This window comes from Nicotiana sylvestris, chromosome 11, assembly GCF_000393655.2.
Source record: "Nicotiana sylvestris chromosome 11, ASM39365v2, whole genome shotgun sequence".
NCBI lineage: Eukaryota > Viridiplantae > Streptophyta > Magnoliopsida > Solanales > Solanaceae > Nicotiana > Nicotiana sylvestris.
In genome coordinates, this window is record NC_091067.1 from 119,318,904 (window position 1) to 119,345,342 (window position 26,439).

Consider the following 26,439-nt stretch of genomic DNA (forward strand, 5'->3'; position numbering starts at 1 on the left):
AAGAAAAGAAAAAGCATGTTGTTAGAAATTCCGCAATTGAGCACAAAAAGAAAAAAAAAAAGAAGAAGAGGAAAACCTTGTCTTCCTCCCCACGCAGTCCTAAATAAACAATCATCAAAAAGAGAAAAGACGAAAGAAGAAGAAAGACAGAAAGGAAGGAGAAAAAATCAACCGCTTTGGCTTTGTGGTTGTCCAAAGCCATCCATCACAGGTTTATAGACAACTCCTATTTCCCTTCCGATCCTCAGCTCTTTCACTGAAGCCGCCATTCAATTCACACATAATTACACACCTACGTGCCGCACATATATTTCACACAGTTCTAGGGTTTTTGTTTATATCTAGCTACAAAGTTTCAGTACAAATGAAGCCAATACGGCTTCCCGAACCTCCGGCAAGTCCACGAAGAATGGGCGGTGTGCCGGATATATTCGAAGGCGGAGTACATGGCGTGATTAGACGAGCTGTTATCATCGGTACTGGTTTTCCTGCTTCTGAGAACCAAAGTATTGGCTTGGTTCAAGCTCTCGGCCTCTCCGACAAACACACTTTATATGTGAGTTCTTTTCCCCCTTTTTCTAATAGAATTTTTAATTTTGTAAGTTTTTTTGCCGTCATATTTGGGTTCAGTTGGCGGAAAGTATTCATGGTTACTCTAGATGGTGAAGATGCTGTCATTGTGGATCAGTAGTGGTTGTTTACATAGTGGATCGATAAAATTGCAGGAAACTCAAACTGTGTTAAATAGGAAAATACTTGTGTCATAGATGGAAATGTGCGTGAGTGATGTAACGAGTGTCTTCCTGACTCTTACATGGACCTAATGAAATTGAATTAAGAGTGCAGTCCGTAGTGTGTGGGTAGGCGCATGTCACGGTTTCGAACCCTGTCGCAGACAAAGCCTCGTCTTTAAGTGGAAAAGGGTGGAGTGGCGGACTCATTATCTGCTAAGTTATGAACCGTGCGCCGCTAGCCTCGTGGATTTCTCGGATGTTAAAAAGAGAATGATTTAGAGTTGCTGGACTATTATGTTATGTGCTTGCTGATATCTGGCAATTATTTTAGACATGGATATGTTGTAGCACTAGGGGATTAAAAGTGGTAATGGACAAAATTATGAAATGTTTGGATGGTATCCAGTGCATAGAAATAGGTGTCTTAGGGAAATTTAAAGTTTAGGGTTGGCAAAGGTATATTCTGAAAGGTTTCTTTCAGAATTTATAGGGTAAAAGTCAAATTATGAAAAGATAGCGGGCATGGAATTGAAATATTGCATCTTGAGACTTCGGAGAGTGAGATTGTACTGACCGTGGTTAATATTTCCTTAACTGGTAAAAAGGTTGATAACTTTTTACTGCTTTGCCTATAGACTTTGTTTGGGGCTTAGGATCTTATTGCCTTTGTTTTTAAGTTACCATTTTCTTTCCAATCCTAGCACATAGAACTAGGACTAAAGGCCTGTTCACTTGTAACCTTTTTTGCTTACCCTTTTTTTTAAGAAAAGGAAAACAAAGCGGAAGTATTGACCAGCTCCCCAACATGCGTTTTTATTTTTCCTACCTGATTTGCTTCTTGGTTACTTAGCCATATATTTGATCCTTCTACGAAGTCTAGAAGCTCGTGCATTAGGTAACGATTTGTAGTATTTGCCTCATTTTCTTGTCAAACAGTGTTATTAAAGGCGAAAAGCGCAAAAAAGCTCTAAGATTTGTTGGGCTTTAAGCGCAAAGCATAAATAAAGCGTGGGCTTTATGAAGAAAGGTGCAAATAGAGCAAAAATACAAATATGTATGTATAGTCCAAGACTAATAATTACAAGCATGAATAACAACTATATGGACAAATATATGAAATTTCCAAAATAACTGCAAATTCCTCTGATATCATGTGAGACTACAAACTCTTGTTGCACCAAAAAATGGATTTTTATTAGAATCAAATTACGATAAAGTGTAATAGCAATTGTTTAGTGTTTCCATTGGCAAGGAAAAATATGCCTTAGAGCAATGTTATCAAAGGTGCGCTTAAGCCTTGAAGCGAGGTTCAAAACATGTTGGGCGCTTTGCCTCGCTTTGTGGGTGCTTTAGTATCGCATCAAGGTCTAACACATACTATTCCTTGCCAATGATTGTAATTATGAAAAGGCGACACTAAACAATTAATATTTCACTTTATCGTATATTTTTCCAATTTCTTTGTCCATATATTTGTTATTCATGCTTATAATTATTAGTCTTGGTCTACATATACATATTTTTACTTTTTTTCCAGTTGCGCCTTTTTTCATTAAAGCCCACGCTTTATTTGCGCTTAAAGCCCCACGGACCTTAGAGCTTTTTTGCGCTTTTCGCCTTTGATAACACTGACTTAGAGCCTTGATGACGACACTGAAGAGCCCGCTAAGCGAGGCGAAACTCTCAACATGTTTTGTGCGTGGCTTCAGGGCTTAAGCGAGCCTTTGACAACATTGTTGTCAAAAAATCAATTCAAAGGACACGAATTTAGCAACATACCAGGAAAACTAACTTTATGGGCCCCCTTTCTCTTCCAAAAACTTAAGTGGTTAACTGTTAGTTTTGAACGGATAGCTTTGTCAAATATAACCATAATAAATTCGTATACAAGAATGTGTCCATGAGGTTCTAGATATTGTATTTTATGAGTTTCATAGTAACTCAGATGAGATAAGATCCTTCATGGTTAACCAAAAAAGAAAAGGATAAAGAAAAAAGAAGGAAGTTTCCATGCTTTTGGCAAGTAATGCTTTCGATGCAATTCATGTAAACAGTGCACAATCTATAAGCTTAGGCACAAGATGTTAAAACAAGAAAGCACACAGAACCTTATCAACCATTTAGTAGTTGCATAAATATGTTTGTGTTTTTTTTAAATCAAATCAAAGCTCAAAGATTTTTGGTGTTCATGTTGCTCTGACAAATGATGTCAGGAATTTGACTAGTGCTGTTTTGGAATCTATATTACTCTGAAGGATGCTTGTATGTAACGTTTTTTTTTTCTCTGGTGTTCACATGCCCACCAAATGAGGGGTGGGGGTGGAGTGGGGTGGGGGGCTTTTTAATGCCCTTTTTCAGTGTATTGCTTTCAACCTGATCTTAATTGATTGGTAAAAGTTTCTACTGAACCAGAGGCCTATCTTGGTTAAAAAATTTGCATGAAAAGGGTGAATGAAACTGTTGAAGTTTCTAGTGAACTGGCTGATATTAGAAATTTCTTATGATTTTTTATTCAAACAGCTTTTTTAATTATTAACTTACAAAGTGATACAAAAAGGTAAGGAGTGGGTGATAAGCTTGAAAGACCTGTATTTATTTGGGGAAATTGTAATTATCGATCAAACCTTGTTTCTCGAAATCATTGTTGATGCTATCCCTACATGCAGCGGGTTACAAGACCAAGAGGAGGAGTCAATGAGTGGCTACACTGGCTTCCTGTATCTCTTCACAAAAGGTTGTATTACATCATAAGCCAGATATGTAGGCTTTTATTGAGAAGTAGGGCTAGAAAACTTGGACCTTTCCCTTGGGAAAATGGTGGCAATGCAGGCTTATCATCTATTTTGGAAGCTGATGTGAAGAGTATAGTTAGAATGGCTCGCGAGACATTTGAGAAGTAAGTACCTATTCAATTCCAGACTTCATCAGTCTTTGATGATTCATGTGATTCGTTTGGTTCCTGTTGCATCTTATGATAATTGTTTAATTGTGGTAGTAAATTTCTTTGTTCGAACTCATAATAGATATGCACAACAAAGCATGCTTGTAGTATTGGTTTTGTTTGTTGGAGCTAGTACATTTGTACAAAAATAGGTAATTTCTAGTTATTGAATTGTTATGCACAGTTGATTGGTCACGTTCTTGAGCATGTATAATATCATAAGGTGCAGCTGATTCTTTATTAGTAAAGAATCTCATGAATTATTTGAGTTTTAGTCAATAAAAGTTAATTAAGTTTTTCAGCTGTTTAGTGATAAAGCTTTCCTCTTTCAACCAAGAGGTTGGAGTTTAAGTTACTTAGGGAGAAAAATGGAGGAAAAAATACTATTGGCAATTGAGGAGGGTGCGAGGGGCTGTCACGGGGTTGGAATTTACCAAAAAATCAATTGATCAACTAATTCCCTAGCTTAAGCTCGTTCTGATGGCTGTATGAATCCTCTATTTTTGTTCAGCTCTATTCGGGACCATTTCATTCTAACATAATCTGTCTCTTAAGAGTTAAGAGAATTAGAAGTTTTCTGAAATTAGAGATTCTGTCAATCTCAGACTTAATTCTTATGACGACACAATTTCTTGTCAGACTAAAAAGTCTCTTGGCAAACATTGGACCTTGTAAATAACAACAACTAAAGTTTAGTTTCAATTATTTGGTGTCTTCTATGGATCCTTCATTTCCATTGCATTCTGTTGTTAGTTATGTCCACACGGATGCTGGGAGTTAGCTTGTTGGGACAATTTCCTTCTTTCTATGTGATCTAGATGATACCTAGTCCCCTTTTGGCACTTTCAATTATTGTAGTGTCACACTTACTGGTTGGTGCCATGTGAAGGTCTATGTGGAATATGAGGAAGTTATCTAATGCGGTTTTCTTTCGTTATGTGTCCTACTTACATCCGCTGCCAGCCTGCCAGTAGTACTAGGCTTAGCTAATTTTGTATTACTGTACATACATCTTAACATCACATTTTCGGACACTAATTTTATGACATGTTGGGACATAGCTTTCCAACATTTTCTTATATAGGAGTCTAGTCGGGTGAAGTACACAAATAGCCCTCAAAGTGGATGGTCTTGAATTTTTGTCCCCGCCTGCACTATGTGCAGAACTTCAAGTTTAACTAGAGTTGCCCCTCACTTTCCCCACGGGCAAAACTTTTAAGCTGCCCATGAGGCAAGCAGGGGTCAAAAGTTAAAGACCACCCATAAAAGTGTCATATTTCTGCAATTTTTTGAGTTTAGTCTGCTATATGTAAGGTAAATTTAGATTATGTGAAATAAGAGAAGTTATTAAATAAGGAAATTGCTTAAGTAATTAGGGGTCGTTTGGTAGGATGCATTAGATAAGCTAATGCATGCATTAACTTTGTGTATTAATAATACAGTGTTTGGTAGACATTTTGAACCTATGCTTTAGTTATTATCCTATGCATAACTAATGCATAGAAAACAATGGTATTAGCAATGCAATGGGTTTTAATGCATGCATTAGCTTAGTTAAAGACAAAATTGTCCTTCAAAATTTATGCTTGATTAAAATATGCTAGTTAGTATATTAATGCAAGTTCAAAATAATCCAAATAGTGAGAAATTCCCTAGTAAATAAATAAATACTTAGCATATTTCCTTTTTTATAAATAAATATTTAATTTTATTTTACAATATAGGTAGACAAATAAAATAATTTTTTTAAAACTTTTTCATATAAAACATTTCTCAACATATGTTTCTTTAAAAAGTTAGAGTGTGGGCTAGTTTTGAGGGCATTCTTGTGAACAAACAATTCTTTTAGAAATTGTACAATGCTTTAATACATCAAACCAAACAATGGATAAGAAACATGTCAGCATAACTAATACCAGCATAACTAATGCAAGCATAACTAATACCAACATTACTAATACACCCTATTCAGCATTATTCTTATGCACCCTACCAAACGACCCCTTAGATTCTTAATTATGATACTATTAGGGAGCATATTCTAATTACATTTAACCTAAACATATGGAATGAATCTGGAATTGTTTAATATATAGCTACATTAACTTTCTTGTCTTTCAACACACCCCTCAAACTCAAGTGGTGAAGCGACTTGAGTTTGTACTTAAAAATTGGAAAGCCAAGTCAAGTATCCGAAAATGCTACTGTTTGATGATATGTCACTGATAATTGAACAATGATTTGACCGCTTACTAGGTAATGTGGTGGCTGCTTGCTAATATGACATTAACATGTCTTTGGACAACGACATACTACTGACGACATAAAGATGTGTTGTTGGATGACGTGAATCCACGAGGAAGAGGAGAAGACCTTTTCTTTTGTGGGAACATTGGGTAGAAATTAAATAATTGAAGGAGGAACTCAATACATGAAATCGCATCCTATAAAGAAAAAGAGGAGGAGACGATCTTTTCAGGAAAGTGATCGGAAACTTTACTTTCAGAGTTGGAACACAATACCCGACTTCTGTACCATAAAGAAAAAAAAAGGAGAAAAAGAGTCTCTTGAAGAAATAAAAATAAAACAAGACTTATAAGTTTATGAAAAGAAGGAAAACTCTGGCCAGGCACGCTGGCACATGTGGGTAGACTAAGCTACTTTACCAAGATTTTAGAGGTTTTGATACCATGTTTTTCAAAAAAGGAAAAAGAGCTTTTGTTGAATGATTGTAGCCAATATACAAGACGACTCCATTTTTTTTAATGTTGAATATACAAAACGACTCCTTGTATAGTAGTTTAAGGTATTATGTGTAAGCACGTGTTTTTTACCCTATATGAGAATTACTCCCAAAAAATTCAAGGTGTGACATTATGTATAAGGTAAATCTAGACTGCATGAAATCAGAGAAGTTACCTATATATTGAGTTTTTCGAATAACAAATTTAGGGAGAATATTATGTACTATTAACGTAAAAACGAAAATATCTAAATGCATAAATCTCTTGACTTACGCATCCAAAGGTGTGGCTTTGCCGTTAATGAAGTGGGTGGAAACCTTGGAGACTAGGGTTCAATCCTAGTAAAAACAAACACATTAGGTAATTTCTTCCTATTTGCCTAAGCCTTGGTGTGCAAATTTACCCGATACATGTGATGGTGGGAGATTGCAAGTATCCGGTGGAATAGTCGAGATACGCGCAAGATGGCTCAGACATCACCCTTATTAAAAGAAAAAAAATGTCTTGTCTTTCAACAACTCCCATATAACATTGTTGGTTTCGTACCATTTTATAGAACATGTCCTCTTTTTGGGTAAATATCTTACTATCACATAGTCTATCGGAAACAGACTTCTACGTCTGCTCTCTACCTCCACATGGTAGGGTAAGTAAAGTCTGCGTACATATTACCCTCCCCAGACCCCACACTACGGGAATATTATGTTGTTGTATCTTACTATCACATAGCAGTCCCATAGCAGTCTTCCATTTTCAACCAGCTTCCTTTTCCATTTAATGTGTTACATGTTCATTTATCATGTGATTCTCCTAAAAGACTTCGATATGTGAGTTGTCTGCATCCATGATTCCATCTAACATCACTTCTACTTTATTCTTCTTACTGGGTTAAAGTTGCGGTGCATGTATTTTGTCTAATTTCTACTTATTCTTGAACCCTTTTTTTTCTGGAGTGTTTTCCCATTGCCTCTGATTTCTATTAACTCTCATGCTAGTTTCATCAATTAACACAAGCATCATCTTCTTATTCATAACTTGGATTAACAAATATGGGCTAGAAATAGATCTCTGGTGTAAATTAACAGTTATGGGAAGCTTCTCTGTATTTCCTTCCATTGTTCTCACACTTGTAATCATGCTCATTCATACATATCCTTTATGACATTATTCCTTAATATTCGTTAATATATGTAATAGGATTCTTCTGCAAGCATTTTACTACATTTTCTTTAAATATCTCCTGCCACTACCTTACGCATATAATTATTTCATTGTTGAGGAGCGAATAACTGCTGTTAGAAAAAGTTGAGAACTCCTAACAGGTTTTAGTCTTAACTTATTGTTTAAATAAAAACTTGGGCATAACCAAATAAAAACGACTAAGGTACTCATAGTTCAGCCATTCTTGAACTGCAATATGAAGGCAATTTCGGGACAATTTTGTGATAATGATAGTCTTTTTTTATGGTTAAATAATACATTTTATAAATATTTGCACTAAGCCAGTGCAACAGGCCTAATTACAGGTTGTGCAAATCAGCTATTGCATCTAAAATATCATCAAATGATAGTCTTATAAAAAAGGATAATACTTTTGATTTTGAACTGCGCAAAGAGATGGCTATATAGTTGAAGTTCTTTTATTATGGTTTACCCACTAGTTAAATCAGTCAATGAACTATGCCTCAAACACAAACAAGTTAGGGTCAACAGTATGAATCCTCTATATATTATATGCTCTAGATGGGCTAATTTTATTCCAACATTGGTAAGTAATTTGTCATTCAGGGCAAATTGGACGTTCTAAAAGAATACACTCATACCTACCAGACTTAGTGTAAGTGTAACAACAATTAAGCCTTCGCGTGAGTTTAAATCTACCCTGTTCTTTTTAGCACCTTCAATCACCGTAATATTTTTGTTACCATTATCAAAAAAAATCACCATAATATTTCACCCGCTAACTGGTCCAATTCAAGGTATGTTGAATCATTTCGGGTAACCATCTCTGTCTTACTTCTTATATTAAATCTGTTAATTTTAAAAGTGTTTCTCCATAGTTCCAGCTTTGGTTATCTCCCTTGCTAGTTTGATCAATTAACACAATATCATCTACCAATAGCATGCACAGTGAAACCTTATATGGCATGTATTTGGTTAGCTCATCTATAATTAGGGTGCACTAGGGTTAAAGGGATATCCTCACAGTAATGGGAAGCTTCTGTCTATCTCTTTCCGCTATTTTTACACTTGTGATATTTTATGCTATTTATATAAGACCTTAAAACATTAAAAACTTTGTAGATGTTCCAGATTTTGTTGGATATGCCGAATTCCAACAAAGGGCTCACGTGGGACCATTTTGGTAGTTAAAAGGTTTAGTTGAGTCTAAAACTAATTGAAGGTATGTCAGACTTATCAAAAGTTGAAGAGCTGCCAAATTAATTGCTGTTTCTAATCCTGTGGTTTTCTCTCATGAAGAGAAGAGGAGGTGAAGGCAATAACAACTGTAGGAATTGAGTCAGAAGGCAAATTGCCAAACCAGAACTTTCATTCTTAATTAGCTTGCTTCAGCTTTGTCATAATTGCTCAAAGCCTTTCGGAATGCTTTCCAATAGGATAAGCAGACGACCTAGAGTAGGGTTTCTTTCTCTAAAGCAATTTATTTTTGGTTATGATGTCATTTTGATACTCTTTTTTTTTTTTTTTGAAAATGACCTTCACTTTTTGTAACCCGAAAAATAATTTTTGTGCCCTTTCTACTCGGTGAAGTAATGATGAGCTTACATATTGCTCCTTTTCAGGGATGGTCCATTGCTGGTGGTTGCATCTGGAAGAGATACGATCTCAATAACTAGCTCCATTAAAAGATTGGCATCTGATAATGTTTTCGTTGTCCAGGTATGAAACCTGATGCTCCCGCTGTGGAACATGTTTTTTCTTCTGCAGATCGTTGTAGTTGAAAGTCCATTTCACCTCTTCACATTTTTATCTTTTCCCCATGTTTTTTTTTAAAAAATATATTTTTTGGTGGTGAGATTGGTGGCTGGACAATATCTCAAATGACATTTCAGTGGCAATGATGAAATAACTGGAGAGTTTTTAGTACCACTAGAGATATTTGGTAACACACCTGCAATAATTCTAAGTCCCTGTTATGGAGGTGACCAGCATTTTTGGGAAGAAGGCATTTGTTTTAACAACTGACAGCTGGAATCCTATGAACTGCTTGTATCTAGAGGGACTAAGGACATATCAGTTTTGTTCAAATAGGGTTGGTTGAAGCATCTTAATTAATAGCCTAACTATGAATGACTTAAAGGTTTACCGAACTAGGTCTAAATTATCTTGAAGATCTGCAGTGTAACCCTGGATGGTTAAAAGACAAGGTTACAAGAAACAAATTTATGTTTCTTAACACAATTGAAACCCATGATCTCTTTCTTTGTAATTGCCTGTTTATTTCTTTACTTGTTTGATTTTAGTGCCCACTGAAATCCTCTTTTTGCTGTCTAATATAAAAATAGTTTCTATCGCGCCACCCTTCTTCCCTAAAAGTTGTTTAATTCTTGCTTTTGGACAACTTATTTATCTATGAACTTTCATCTACCGGGGGGTTGTGGGGTGAAGAATTTGATGACAAGTAGATCATGCTTCATGCTCTATAACAACATCCATTTCTTTTAGTATGCATATATTCAGATGAGAAATATGCGATTTAGTCTTGCGAGTTCTTTTTATTTTTTTATTTGATAAGTTTGTTTAGTCCTGTAGTTTCTTACTGGTTGCCTATTAGAGACTAAATTTTTGAGAAATCCTTTTGGCTTATTAAGTAAATTTATATAGCTGCCTTGTTTCTTTTCAAGTGACTGATACTTTAGGAGTGATAGATATTCTCCTGATAAGGATAACCGTAGTTGATGTTAGCTATAGACTATAGAGGAACCAAAATGGCGAAGAAGAAATTAGGCTGCAAGTCCATTAAAACTCCTCTTACTGAATGTGCACAAGTCACTGACTAGAGACTTCTGAAGCATTTGTGTCCAGATCTTTTCAACAAAGTACTGGTTGACTCATGAAGGATTCCTCAATTTTAGGATCTGCTAATGATAGCTGCTGTCTTCCTGTTTAGCTTGCAAAGAAAGCTGTTAATACATATTTGGCCAATAAATCATTTATTCTTTTGTAAAGTCTTGAATAATTTTGGGTTTGGAGAAGAAAATCTCATTTATTTGCCTCTGCTGCATTTCAACTTCAGATTCAGCATCCAAGGTCCCGTTTGGATAGATTCGACTTGGTAATCACGCCCAAGCATGACTATTATCCTTTAACTCCTCAAGGAAAGGAACAAGTTCCTCGTTTTCTGCACAAGTGGATAACACCCCATGAACCACCTGATAAGCATGTTGTAGGTATCCTCAACATTTATATAAAGTTTTAGCATGTAATATGTAGTATATTTCTGAGCTGAGAGCTGTTGTATCTAAACTGGTTCATTTCTGGGCTGTGCCTGTGTTTTCTGTAAAGGTACTTACAGTAGGAGCTCTACATCAAGTTGATTTTAGTGCACTTAGAGCTGCAGCTATCGCCTGGCATGAAGAGTTTGCACCTTTGCCAAAGCCGTTACTGGTGGTCAACATTGGAGGCCCTACAAGTACGATATTTCTTCAGTCCAAATCACTTATTTCCATCCATTGCAAAATTAAATTTCGTAACTTCTTTGTGTTAAAGAAGGGAAAGTATGAAAAGACAAGGCTGAGATCACATGAGATATGGTATTACAGCATATGAAAAATTGCATGAGATGTGGATAGGAATGTATGATGTAGAATTTTGAAGTATTTAATGGAGCTGATGGACGCGAAATTTGTAATGTAGAAAGAATTTAGTTGAAACTGGTCCCTCTGCTATTGTGTGTAGTTCCATATGAATCTTAGGCTACAGCATTAGTTGTAGTGGAGTCAATCATCTAACTTGAGTGGGTAAGAACAACTGAATGAGATCATTGAAAAGAAAACTTCTTCTATGTCAAGGATCCAAGTTTTCTAATGTAGATTTAGTGCTTTTTAATTCTTGCTGCTCAACATCTGCTTGAGTGGACTTTTAATCTTTATGCATGGATATTGCTTGGTTCCTAGTTTTAGGATACTTGTAACCAAGTTTTGTGCTTTTATATTGTTGCTGCTCAACATCTGCTAGAGTGGACTGTTCTTTATCTTCATAACTATAACTGGGTTTCATATTGCTTGGTTCGCTATTGTCTGTTCCAATCTTTACTAAATGATTGTCGTTCCTTTTCAATTGGCTAATATCTGTATAGATTAATCATCTTTATTTCATGTGTTGCATGTTATTCGTCGACCTCCCGCAAAAAAATCTTGCTTTTGTACCTTCAGTTATTAAATGCCTCGGAAAACTAAGACATGTATGGGAATTCATGAAATTTCACCGCTACGTTCCTGTGTATACAACTTATATCCTTCCTGGATTATTATTAGGATACTGCAGGTATGGGTCAGACCTTGTTAAGCAATTAACAGCCTCCCTTCACAATGTTCTTGCGAGCTGCGGGACCATAAGAATATCGTTCTCCAGAAGGACACCAGCGAAGGTATTTTTTACAGATTGTATTTCAAATTATACCAAGTGGCAACATGTTTACTGCGTCTGATGCTCTGAGCCTTGTTGACTTCTTGTAGCATTCCTATATCGTGGTCAAAGAGCTTGGTGTGGATCCAAAAGTATACATTTGGAATGGTGAAGGTGATTCAAGACAGAATATTTCTGATTAGTTTGTGTAATTATAGGTTTATTTGAAGGATAATCTAATGGACATATTTTCTTATATCTTCAGAGCCAAATCCACACATGGGGCATCTGGCTTGGGCGGATGCTTTTGTCATCACAGCAGATTCAGTTAGCATGTTGAGTGAGGCTTGCAGTACTGGGTATGCCTGAATCAGCTCAGCAGTTGTTTACGATCTAGTATTTCTGTACATGTTTTTCCTTAAAAATTTATTGTGATTCATACTTTATTTCCCAGGAAGCCTGTGTATGTAGTTGGAGCTGAACGCTGTACATGGAAGCTCACAGATTTCCACAAGACACTCAGAGAGAGGGGACTGACTAGGCCATTCACAGGACTTGAGGATGTAAGAATCCCTTACTCCTTTTCCTTCTTTATAGCTAAAATTGGTAAGCTATAGCTTATGAAATTCGTTGTGTATGTCATTACGATCTAACCTGGTGGTTCTCACATAGAGTAGTTGATTACTGTGATGAGATTCTGTCATGCAGAAAGGGAAGATTGTTCTTCAAAACAAGCATGCCTAGACGATTCTAGGTCCTTGGGCGTCCAAACTTTTCTGTTCTTGTCAGTACAATAATTTCGGCTTCACCAGTTGGTGGTTAATTTAGGACATGATTGCTGTGTTTATTCTTCTGTGCTTACGTGACATTGTTTCTTTGAGTGAGAAATAATGATAAGCCGCCTGAATAGTGTGTTTTGAAAGTGAACTTTACTGGAAGACATCTTGATTGCTTATGCTGGAACTGTTCTTTATATGGATCCCAGTTGTCTTCTTTGTTTATTTTCTTCATCTAGAATTTGGTATGAAATGATTAGGAAAAAAACGAAATAGTGAAATTATTAATAATTGGATGCAACTACTCTCTACCTTCTCAAGGTAGGAGTAAGGTTTGCGTATACACTATCCTCCCAGACCCCACATGTGGAATTACATTGGGTTTATTGTTTCTGTTGTTGTTGTTGTTGTTGTAAAAGGCGTTTTCGGGGTGAGACGCATCAAAAATGCCCCGAGGCGATGGTGTGGGGCGAAATTCTCAAGAGGCGTATGCCCAACAATTCGGGGCGTATGCCCAACAATTCGGGGCGTACGCCCAGGTATTCGCTGGCGTTTGAGGCGCGTTTTTATAGTGAGGCGTAAGCCCCATAGACTTTTTCAAATTAAAATAAAATTTGTTGAATAAGTCCTTCATATAATACCCAAATTCTCAAAAGTGAGCTTGTAATTACTCAAAAGTTTTAAAAAGGAACTGAAATGTATTAAATTTAAAAGTCAAGACCTTTTTTATTGATCGAAGCTCTAATTTATGGTCTTTCCCAATTTTAATCTTGTCCGCTAGTCTGCTAATATCTCCCAAAAGCAACGAATATTCATTTTTTTTTACAAATACAAAGAGAACTTCATTTTCCTTCATAGCAGCAAGTTCAAAGTTCAAATTGCAGATTAGTCCTCCTTTTTGTTCCTCCATGCAGAAAATTTTATTCTTTTCGACTCAAGTTACTTGTGCTTTTAAGTAGCGTATAATAGACTAGTTTTTTGTGGGGATGAAGCAAATATATATATATATATATATAATTTTTTTATTTTACATATTTATAGTTTTCTTCAATTTTTATGCAATTTTACATGTTTATAAATATTTACTGTAATTATATTATTTATAAAATATTAAAAATTAAATACCCATGGGGCTTACCCCTCAATGAGGCATGTGTAAAATGTCTCGCCTTACGCCCACGCCTTTTAAAACACTGATGATATATAACTAATTGAGTAAAATAGCGTTAATCATTAGGCATGGTATTGTTATATATGACTAGATAATGTAAATAAAAGCAATTTAATTGCTGAGAAATTGTTTTTTAAAAAAACTTGTCTATTTGAAAAGAAAAAAACACCAAGTTGTGAAAGCAAATGAAAATTAAGTTGAAGTACTAATATATTGTAGACATCAAAGTAGCTCTAAAATTAAATTGGTACCATTGTAAAATGTTTAAACGGAGAATCATATCCAGTGCAGATTTATATAGCCCTTGTTTGAAACTCAAGCGTAGTTGTTGTAACCAATGTAAAGTGTTGAATGTAACAAATGATGTACATGCAATCTTTTTAAGCATCAGCTGAACTAATCATTGTATAAGCAATAAAAAGTTAGCTATGAATAGAACATGTAGTATGTTAGATTTCATTGATTCCCTGCAAGCATAGGTTTGACACTGCATAATTCCTTCCTTTTTGTGTGTGCAAGGTCTCCTGACACTTGTAGAGACTTAGCACGAGCTTGGTGCTTGGCAATTCTCCTTTTCAATTTGCAAGCTACTTACATTCTTTTAAAAAAAAAGTTAACTTTGAATAGGCACTAATAAAATTGGTAATAAATGTGTTTCAAAAAATTTCCATTCATTTAAACAAATAATTAAAAAAGTCAGCTTCATAATTATAATTATTTTGAGTGAACAGTAGACAGTAAATTAATTCAAAGCCTTGGTTGGTTGGACAAGGAGAGTTAGGCCTCATTTGTTTTTATTAAGATTAAGATGTCTGAATCTGAATACATATCTGAATATTAATGTGTGTATTAAGATTAAAACATCTGAATCTGAGTGATTATAGTGGTGGTTGTGGTGATTGGTGATTGTTGTGGTAATGACGGTTGGTTGTGATGGTTGAAAATGATGGTTGGTGGTAGTGACAACTGGTGTTTGGCAAGCATAGGTTTGACACTGCATAATTCCTTCCTTTTTTTGTGTGGAAGGTCTCCTAATACTTGTAGAGACTTAGCACGAGCTTGTGCTAGGTAATTCTCCTTTTCAATTTACAAGCTACTTACATTCTTTTAAAAAAAGTTAACTATGAATAAGCACTAATAAAATTGGTAATAAATGTGTTTCAAAAAATTTCCATTCATTTAAACAAATAATTTTAAAAGTCAGCTTCATGATTATAATTATTTTGAGTGAACAAAAGAAAGTAAATTAATTCAGGACCTTGGTTGGTTGGACAAGGAGAGTTAGGCCTCATTTGTTTTTATTAAGATTAAGACATCTGATTCTGAATACATATCTGAATATTAATATGCGTATTAAGATTAAAATGTCTGAATCTGAATACACATCTGAATATTAAGATGTTATATTAAGATCTGAATACTAAATAATTAAGACTGTTTGTTTTCTCTACATCTGTTTGTGTAAAACTTGTCTTGATTTTAAAATTAATAAGTATAAATTCAAATTAAATAGTACTAATTAATCTAATATTATATTAATAAAATATTTTTTAAAATTATATGGTGGTTGATGGTGATGATAGCTAGCAATGATAATTGTGGGTGTGGAGTGGGTAGTGATTGGTGGTGGTGTTGGTTGATAGTCGTGATTATGGGCAAATGGTGGATGATAGTAATAATTATCGGTGGTTGTGACTGATAACAATGATGAGTGATTATAGTGGTGGTTGTGGTGATTGGTGATTGTTGTGGTAATGGTGGTTGGTGGTAGTGACAACTGGTGTTTGTGCTTCGCACTGGTGGTAGTTATGGTTGAGGATGGTGGTAATGGGTGGTGGGTAATGGTTGATGGTAGTCTATAATGGTGGGGGAAGCAATAACAGTGGTGATGATGATTAGTGGTGGAAGTGTAGGAGTAATATATATCATTTTTATATAAATTCTTGAATGTATAACATCTTAATGATATTAAGACTACGTTATATATCTTAATGGTTAAGATCTATTCAGACCTATTAAGTGGTTGTAAAATTAAAAAACAAACCGACTTCATGGTTAAGATCTGTATAATTAAGATTCGGATCTAAAAAATAAACGCACTTAATAACTGAGATCTGAGTGATTAAGATTGAAACCTCCATTAAATGCAAACAAATGAGGCCTTAATCTCCTATAGAATTCAGCATAGAGCCATAGAAATTATTTAGACCTCTCTTTTATAATAAAACTCAATAGATATCCTCTTTGGTTTAAGAAATATCTGATCTCTCTCTTGTGGCATTAAAGAGAGAGAGAGATTTAGGGGTGAGTGGGGGGATGAGGATGGAGAAACAGGGCTAGGTGGGGAGTGGCTGGGTGAAGTTTGCATGAAGGAGGTGCTTGGAACTTTCCCTCCTTTTTGTTATTTATTTATTGAGCTTTGTGGTTTTATAATATTAGAACTGTAAGGAAGCAGTCGGAATAATGGGGTAGGGAGGAGGAGGTTAATCTAATGAAACATTATACTGGTGGGGAGCTCATTGATATTTATCAAATCAGAAGGCATATTCAGTTTTTAAACTAGAGGGCGGCGTTAAGTAATTGATCCAATAGTTAAAACCGTTGAGTGTTAAGAATTGTACAGGAATAACACTAATCTATAATAAAATATAAAACTACATCAAATATAATTAGGATAAAAGCAATCATTTAGTGAGACAAGAGATCATATTAAGTACCTTTTTTAATTTTAAATGGCTCAATGAATAAAAAGTGACTTAACAACTTCACCGTCTTTTTATTTTTGTTTATTTAAAGCTTAAGTCGGAAAAAGAGAACATGTGTAAATGCTGCTAAGAAGAAAAGAAACATGAACAGGCCCCGGGAACTTGGAGTGTGAGGTGATTGCTGGTGTGGGCCAGGTGAGGGAAAAGGAAAGGAATATTGGTTGGAGGTGGTTGTTGGTGTGAAAATTAATTTCTCTTATCAGAAGGTTGCTACTATTCATGAATGCAAAGAGTTGAGAAGGGGAAATCCTTGAGTTGTTTTTGGGATGTCCAGAGACCTGGAAGTTCTACTCTGAAAACGAGACATGAAAATTAGTGCAGGAAGATATGAGATGTGACTCAGTTTTTCACTTTTTGGCATCCTTGCTGAATTATTCAGTCCTCAACAGATAATGGCTCCTAAATTTGACAAAGGATTTTCTGTCCTCTGGTTTTATTATGCAATAATAATGGATACTTTAGGGTGTTTAGACATTCTTTCTTCGTAAGTTGCACGATGGTTGGTAGATATACTGCTGTCCGTTGTGCTGCAATCAGTTGGTAGTTTGAAAGAGTGCTGGGCCTTGTAGTTCAATGAGGAGGTTCCAGTTTCCAAAATTTGCTCCCTGATGACTTCTCTTAGTCGAGAATGGTTAGGTCACATCCAGGGACCTGCCAAATACCTATCATCCCGACTGAGAACCTCATGACCCAACATAGGCTCTTGGTCATGGACCTTGAGATCACGAAGAAGAGGAGGAAAAGGGCTATGTATGGTCAACCTAAGATCAAGTGGGGAGCCTTGGCTGAGGACAAAGCTCAGTAGTTAGGGGTTAAGTTGCTGGCTATGGGGCTTGGAGGAGTAGTGGGGAAGCGAGTGGTATGTGGAACATGACCTCGAATTGCATTAGGGCAGCTGGTAGAGAGGTATCAGGGGTTTCGAAAGGTTATTCTGGTGGTCACAAAAGGGACCGGTGGTGGAATGGAGAGGTCCAAGGAAAATTGAAAACCAAGAAAACGGTGTATTTGAAGCTACGAATAAAGAGTGGTATATGATGGCTAAGAAGGAGGCGAAGTGGTTACGATGGCTAAGACCGCAACATTCGTTGTTTGTATGAAGAACTTCAGAGCAGGGGGGGGGGGAGAAGCTGTTCTGGTTAGCTAAGGTTAGAGGAAGGAGGCTCGTGACCCGGACCAAGTAAAGTGCATTAAGGACGAAGATAACAAAGTTTTGTTGGATGGGGCACATATTCGTCGGAGATAACTGTGAGAAATATGACACGAGAAAATTATATTATTGATGTGTTGGCAATGATACAATGAATCCTATATAAATAATACGTGCTCTACTCCTACTATATATAGGATTAGGGTTATTTACATGTAACTATTTAACTATCAAACTAAAACTCAAGCCGGTGCATATAAATCATATGTACCGAGCTTGTTACATATATAACTAATAAGAGGACTAGTGAGGGACTTGGTGAAAATATCAGCAACCTGATCATTCAGCTTCACAAATTTTGTAGCAATATCTCCTAAGAGTATCTTTTCTCTGACGAAGTGACAATCAATCTCAATGTGTTTAGTCCTCTCATGGAACATTGGATTTGATGCAAAATGAAGGGCAGTTTGATTATCGTATACAAGTTCCATCTGACTGATTTCACCAGATTTCAACTCCTTGAGCAATTGTTTTATCCAAATTAGCTCACATGTTGCCATAGTCATTACTCGATATTCTGCTTCTGCACTAGATCGAGCAACTACATTCTGTTTCTTACTCTTCCAGGACAATAAATTGCCTCTTACTAAAACACAATAACCAGACGTAGAACGTCTATCAAAAGGTGATCCTGCCCAATCAGCATCTGAGTATCCAACGATCTGCTCATGGCCTCGATCCTCAAACAATAACCCTTTGCCTGGAGCCGATTTTATATACCGAAGAATGCGAACAACTGCATCCCAATGACTATCACAGGGAGAATCCATAAATTGACTTACAACGCTCACAAGAAAGGAAATGTCAGGCCTAGTTACCGTGAGATAATTTAATTTACCAACTAACCGCCTATATCTTGCAGGATCGCTAAGTGGCTCCCCCTGTCATGGCAGAAGTTTAGAATTTGGATCCATCGGAGTGTCAATTGGTCTACAACCTGTCATTCTTGTCTCCTCAAGAATGTCTAAGGCATACTTTCGTTGTGAGATCACAATACTTGAGCTAGACTGAGCAACCTCAATACCTAGAAAATACTTTAGTCTACCCAGATCCTTAGTCTGAAAGTATTGAAAGAGATGTTGCTTCAATTTAGTAATACCATCATGATCGTTGCCAGTAATAACAATATAAATACAGAGACTTGAAGCAGAATGCCGATAAAACACAGAGTGATCGGCTTCACTACGAGTCATGCCAAACTCCTGGATAACTGTGTTGAACTTACCAAACCAGGCTCGAGGAGATTGCTTTAGACCATAAAGTGACCGGCGCAAGCGACATACAAGGCCACGAGACTCCCCCTGAGCAATAAACCCAGGTGGTTGCTCCATATAAACTCCATCCTCAAGGTCACCGTGTAGAAAAGCATTCTTAATTTCTAGCTGATAGAGAGGCCAATGGCAAACAACCACCATGGATAGAAAAAGACAGACTGATGCTATCTTAGCCACGGGAGAGAAGGTATCACTATAATCGAACCCAAATATCTGAGTATATCCCTTGGCAACAAGACGGGCATTAAGTCGATCAACCTTGCCATGCGGACCAACCTTGACTGCATACACCCAACGACAACCAACAATAGATTTACCTGAAGGAAGAGGAATGAGCTCCCAAGTACCACTCGTATGTAAAGCAGACATCTCGTCAATCATAGCATGTTGTCATCCTGGATGAGACAATGCTTCACCTGTAGACTTAAGGATGGAAACAGAGGACAAAGAAGATATAAAAGCATAATGGGGCGATGACAGGCGATGATAACTTAAACCGACATAATGGGGATTAGGATTAAGTGTGGTCTGTATACCTTTCTAAAGTGCAATCGGTGTACTAGGAAGAGACAAGTCTGCAGTAGGAGCAAGGTCAAGTGCAGGACGTGAGTCAGCTGGGTCTGATGCTGGGCGCGGACGATGATGATAAGTCAAGAGTGGTGTTCCTGTTTCTGGGGATCTAAGAGGAGCCACACTAGACTCCTCAACGGTTGGACTGGGTAAGACTTCTGTGGCGGAAGGTGAAGGAGGAGCTATAGTAAACTTCTCAAAGGTCGGTATAGGTAAGACCTCAGATATATCAAGGTGGTCAGAAGAGGTAAAGAAAGGTTTAGACTCAAAAAATGTGACGTCAGCTGACATAAGGTACCTACGAAGATTAGGTGAGTAACAACAATATTCCTTCTGAACACGAGAATAACCAAGGAAGACACACTTGAGAGCACAAAGAGCTAACTTATCTTTCCTAGGAGCTAAGTTATGAACGAAAAAGTGCTCCCAAAAACCCGAAGGGAAAGAGAGTATAAGGGTGACTGGGAAACAATATTGAATACGGAACCTGATTCTGGATTGGATATGAAGGCATCCGATTAATCAAATAACAAGCTGTGAGAACTGCATCGCCCCAAAAACGCAACAGAACATGAGATTCAATGAGAAGTATGCGAGCAGTCTCAATGAGGTGCCTATTCTTTTTCTCTACAACCCCATTTTGCCGAAGGGTACAAGGACAAGAGGTCTGATGACTTGAGAAGTCATAAACTACCGAAATTGAGAGGATAAATATTCTAACATTATCACTACGAAAAGTGCGAATAGAAATACCAAATTAATTTTTGATTTCATCACAAAAATTCTGGAATATAGAAAACAACTCAGAGCGATTTTTCATTAAGAAAAGCCAAGTACATCTTGAATAATCATCAATGAAACTAACAAAATAACGAAATCCCAAGGTTGAACTGACTCTACTAGGACCCCATATATCAGAATGAACCAAAAAAAAAACTCAATACTACGAGGAAAGGAGGCTCGGGTATGTTTTCGGAGCTGACACGACTCACAATCTACTGTAGATAAACTAGGCACCATCTTCTGAAGCTTGGACAAACTTGGATGTCCTAAACGTCTGTGAATTAGGTCCGGAGGATCTGTAACTAGACATGCCTTGGAGGGATTGAGTGAGTTAAAGGAAGTAATGGCCTTCTGATTCAAGTCCTGTGCCAATCGTTTGTCCCGTATTGCGGTCCTGCATAATAAAAGAATCATCAATAAAGTATATACCACAAAGGAGGGCACGAGTCAAACGACTAACAGATTTAAGACTAAAAGGACAGTCAGGGACATAAAGAACAGAATCTAGAGTGACAGCGGGTAGGGGATTAGCTTGTCCAACTCCTTTTGCTTTAGTTTGAAATCCATTGGCTAAAGTAACAGTGGGAAGAGTCTGTGAATACACAATATTTGACAAAAGTGATTTATTACCAGAGATATGATCAGAACCACCTGAGACCATGACCTATTGTCCAATAGTACTAGACTGGGAAACACAAGCAAAAGAATTACCATCAACAGAAGTATCAGTCTAAGCAACAGAGGTTACTTGTGGAGATGTTTGCTTACTTGCTCGGTACTGGAGGAACTCATTGTATTCCCCTTCAGATAAAGAAAATCCCTGGTTACATGTGATCTCGGTCTGAGCAACATTAGCATTTTCGGGTGGTCGACCATGTAAAGAATAACACACTTCAAGAGTGTGTCCAAGTTTATGACAATAAGAATACTTGGGTCTAGATCTTCCAAAACGACCTCCTTCTCGTCTATTCTCCATAGCTTGAGATACCCGATTTTTCAATGTCCGGGATGCGAGAACAGAGGAGTCAAGTGTCTGTGATGAGATCACTGAGTGACTTGGTGCTGCAGCAAGGCAAAGTAATCGAGAACAGTCGAACTAGCCAAAATCTGGTCATGTTCTGAATCAAAGTCATTAGGAAGTCCAGCGAGTGTAAGAACTAGAAACATCTTCTATCATTGCTCTTGTTGCTTTTCAATACTAGCCGAAACTGGCATCAGCTTCTCAAATTCTTCCATGACTGCTTGTACTTGTCCCAAGTAAGTAGACATATCCAATTCCTGTTTCTTCAAGTTTGTCATTTGCGATATCACATCATAGAAACGAGATATGTCATTAGTGTATAAAGTACGAGCCTTTTCCCAAATTAAATAACATGCTTGGAATAGGCAAAACAAAGGCATCAATTTGAAAGCAATAGATCGCCACAAGATACTACATAACTGAACATCGATCTTTTCCCATTGTGCTTTGGTCTTGTCATCTCCCTCACTAGCATGTTTGGTTAAGTGATCTTGAACACCTTGACCTTTACACCACAACTCAACAGACGAGGCCCAAGATAAATAATTGGAACTCCCAAGTAGGAGTTTAGAAGTAATCATCAAGACTGAATTTCCAACTCCACTATTTTTGGAGCTAAAAGCATCAAGTCCGAGAGATATGTTTGGATTAAAGAGAGGGCTAGCAAAATTATCAGCAAATAACAGAAGAAATCTGGATACTTTGCCGGAAAATATATTGTAGCTGTCGGAAAATTACTATAGTTGCCAGGAATTTTCAAAGTGCTCGGAATCAAAAAATAGAAGCACGGGTAGGCTCGGAATTACAAGTAGGTCCGATTGTTCTGAAGAAGGAATTTCAGAAAATGGCCGGAAAGGGCACGTGGACCAGATCTCGCCGGAATTTTGTTTTCTCCAGGCGGCGCGTGAGAGGTTGTCTGCTGTTTGTTGGGGTTTGGTCGCCGAGGGTTGGGGGACCTTGTGGTGGTGTTGGTTTTTGCACAACACCGATGGAAATTAGTTTTTTTCGAAAAACATCCCTAAAAGGTCGCCAGAATTGAAGCACGACGATTGTTTTGGGTGAGTTTTCTTTCCCGGATGTTTTCTCACTGCCGCTCTGTTACCATGTGAGAAATATGACACGGGAAAATTATATTATTGATGTGTTGACAATGATACAATGAGTCCTATCATGTTCTACTCCTACTACATATAGGATTAGGATTATTTACATGTAACTATTTAACTACCAAACTAACAATAGCAAATTTACTTCCATAGACTCTTGAACAAAGAGGGGGACAAGAATATTGTGCTGGGGGATTCAGAACACTTCGAGAGTCATTGAGACTTTGGGTATTGTAGGCGTATTAAAGTTGAGTAGGTTGAAAGGGCTATGCGTACCATGAGCAGGGGTAGAGCGACTAGGCCAGACGAAATTCCGGTGGAATTTTGGAAAAGCGCGGGCAGGGTGCTCTTGAAGTGGCTCACTGGGTTATTTAATGTCATTGGATGAAGAAGATGCCCGAGGAGTGGAGGTGGAGTATGATGATCCCTTTGTACAAGAACAAGGGTGATATCCAACATTTGTATTAACTATCGAGGTATCAAGCTGCTAAGCCATACTATGAAAGTCATGGAGAGGGTGGTGGAGCTGAGGGTGAGAAAGAGTGTGTCTATTTCCGAGAACCAGTTCGAATTTATACCAAGGCGTTTGACTCCGGAAGCCCTTTACCTTGTTAAGAGATTGATGGAGCAGTATAGGGAGAGGAAGATGGACTTATATATGGTATTCATCGACTTAGAAAAGACTTACAATAAAGTTTCGCGGGAGATTCTTTGGAGATGTTTGGAGGATAGGGGTGTACGTGTTGCGTATGTTAGGGCGATTAGGATATGTATGATGGAGCTAAGACCCGGGTGAGGACAGTGGGAGGGGACTCAAACCACTTTATAGTTGTGATGGGATTGCACCGGGGGTCAACCCTCAACCCTTTTTTATTTGCCTTCGTGATGGATGCACTGATGTGCCACATTCAAGGGAAGGTGCCGTGGTGCATGTTATTTGCAGATGACATTGTACTGATTGACGAGACACGAGGCAGTTTTAATGCGAGGTTAGAGGTTTGTAGGCAGGCCTTGGAGTCCAGAGGTTTCAAGTTGAGCAAGACCAACACCGAATACTTGGAGTGCAAGTTCAGTGGTACGACTCCTGAAGCGGACGGGGATGTGAGGCTGGATTCACATGTCATCCCTAAGAGAGGAAGTTTCAAGTACCTTAGGTCAGTTATACAAGAGGATGGGGAGATTGACGAGGATGTCACATATCATATTGGCGCGGGGTGGATGAAATGGATGCCTGCTTCCGGTATTTTGTGTAATAAGATGTCACCAAAACTTAAAGGTAAGTTCTACAGAGCGGTGGTTAGACCGATCAAGAGCTCACATGTCCAGAAGATGAATGTGGCAGAAATGAGTATGTTAAGATGGATGTGCATGCATACTAGGATTGATAAAATTAGGAATGAAGTTATTCGGGATAAGGTGGACATAGCCCCCGTGGAGGACAAGATGCGGGAAGCAAGATTTAGATGGTTCGGACATGTGAGAGGAGAGGCACAAATGCACCAATGAGGAGGTGTGAGAGGTTGGCTTTGGAGGGCCTAGGGAGAAGTAGGGGTAGGCTGAAGGAGTATTTGAGATGAGGTGATTAGACAAGACATGGCGATGCTCCAGCTTACCGAAGACATGACCCTTGATTGGAAGGTGTGAAGGCCAAGGATTAAGATAGACTGTTAGGTAGACAAGTGATTTCCTTGTTCATACTAGTAGTATTAGTACGTACTCTCGTATTTTATTGGTCTTAGGTTTCTATTATTACTTGTTTCTTCTTTCATTTCGGTTATCTTGCTATCTTGTGGTTACTAATGCTTTTTTTTCATGGCTTCTCACTGTTGTTTCGGGCCGTTTTTCTTTTTATTACTGTTGTGCTTATGTTTTACTGAACCGGGGGTCTATTGGAAACTTCTCTATTTCCACAAGGTAGCAGTAAGGTTTGTGTATATACTACCCTCCCCAAACCCTACTATGTGGGATTATATTGGGTATGTTGTTGTTGTTTGAGTATTTGCTTGTGGAAATTTATTATCATGAATTGCTTGTTTCTGAGTATTAGCTTGTGGAAATATGCCTAAACTGCTTTACTACTTCCCCATAAAGAAGTTTATTTACTTGCGGAAATATGCCTAAGGTGCTTTACTTCCCATGCGTTGATTATGGAGTTGAGAGGAAGCTTCTTGTCTGTGGAAGACTACTTGGCAATTCTGTTTTCCCGTTAAGCCCTGACATTTTCCTGTCTTTTTTCTCTTTTTCTTTCCCAAAAAAACCAGATGTCAGAAAGTTGGAGTTACCCTCCGCTTAATGATACTGCTACAGCAGCTAGTCGTGTCAATGAAGCTCTTGCTGAAAGAGGATGGAAGATTAAAGCATAGAATCCCCTGGTGTATATGGTTGTTGTCACAGATTTTCTTTTCTTTTTTTATTTATGATGTGTTCAGAGCTCCGAGGTCATGTATTATGATTGATTTAAATCTTATAGGAGGAAAAATAAATAATTGTCAGATAAAATCAGAGGTGAACAATGAGGCTCGTATTCTTTTACCCATTGAGGGTTTTTGGCACATATTGACAAAATAAATGTCAATCTTTATATGTAAAGCAGAAGCATTGGATGGCTTGGAGGAACGTCTTATTTCACGATTTGCTTTCCTCAAGTCATAAAAGATCAAAATTTAACAAGTTCAAATCTTATTCTGCTTTGTTGGAAATTTCTACAATATTGTGTGCATGCATGCACCGACGCACGCCATTCTGTATTTATCCCCGTGTGTAGTTATAGAATTCTTCCGTAGTCCAGATGTAGTTCCAAGCCTCTTTAACTGTTGCATTCTGTGTGTATCCACTTGCAACATTTGCACATTCGCAGTGCATCTGCTAAGCACAATTGGGGATAGATGAATTTTGCTTTTTATTTTTATTTTATAGTTGGTTATGCAAATCAAGCTGCTTCAAACGCTTTGTGTTCGTTAACTGCTCCACTCCGCAACCCCTATACAAAAAAATAAATAATATAAGCTGCTTCTCATGTCAATATTCTCATGTCAATATGATGAAAAATATATTTTAAAATATCGGTGAAAGATGAAAAATATATTTTAAAATATCGGTGAAAGTTTATATAGTTTGAATCTCGAAACGTGAAAAATACATGATGATGATTGGTGCACTATATTGCTGCTTGATCTATATATAATCACCAGTAAATTATCACTATACGAGATTATGAGCAATAATTTGAACAAATTAACAGATAGTAATATAATTTGAAATAAATATAAAGTAGTCCAAATGATTACGACTTTTGGGAGTATAAATAACCATTATGGAATCCATTAGTGTCTTGGCTTAATGTAGCTTCTGAAGTATTCATTGGATTGTTGGGGCAACGCTTAGTAATTTCCTTGAAATTTCCCTCGTTCTTTCTCAACTAATATTTATAAGGTGTAAATACTGGGTAGGGGTAGGGCTGGTTCTTTCGAAAACAATCTCTCTGCCCTTCCAGGGGTAGGGGTAAGATTACATACATCTTATTTTTCTCAAATCCCACTTATAAGGAAACTATTGGGTTTGTTGTATATTCTTTTTGCTCCAGTAACCGAAATTTACCGGTTGCTTATGCTTTTGGTTGAAAAAGAAATCCAACACTGGGTTTCTAGTTTTCGCAGTACTCTTGTATGAATAATACTAGTTTTTTCTTTACCAAGGCACAAACTCAAATACTGAGCTTAAAAAAGTTTACTTCTTTGTTGTTTTTTACTAAAACTTTG

General features: G+C 37.2%; 1 protein-coding gene across 1 annotated transcript; it reads left to right on the forward strand.

The window, feature by feature from the left end:
* Window positions 1–71: 71 nt before the first annotated feature.
* Window positions 72–25,380, forward strand: LOC104241769 (mitochondrial fission protein ELM1). The gene is made up of 10 exons (XM_009796704.2): window positions 72–556; window positions 3,401–3,630; window positions 9,224–9,320; window positions 10,678–10,827; window positions 10,947–11,073; window positions 11,918–12,030; window positions 12,119–12,182; window positions 12,274–12,367; window positions 12,463–12,571; window positions 24,943–25,380. The coding sequence occupies exons 1-10, from the start codon at window positions 365–367 to the stop codon at window positions 25,042–25,044; spliced, it is 1,278 nt and encodes a 425-aa protein (XP_009795006.1). The 5' UTR covers window positions 72–364; the 3' UTR covers window positions 25,045–25,380.
* The last annotated feature ends 1,059 nt before the right edge of the window (window positions 25,381–26,439 follow it).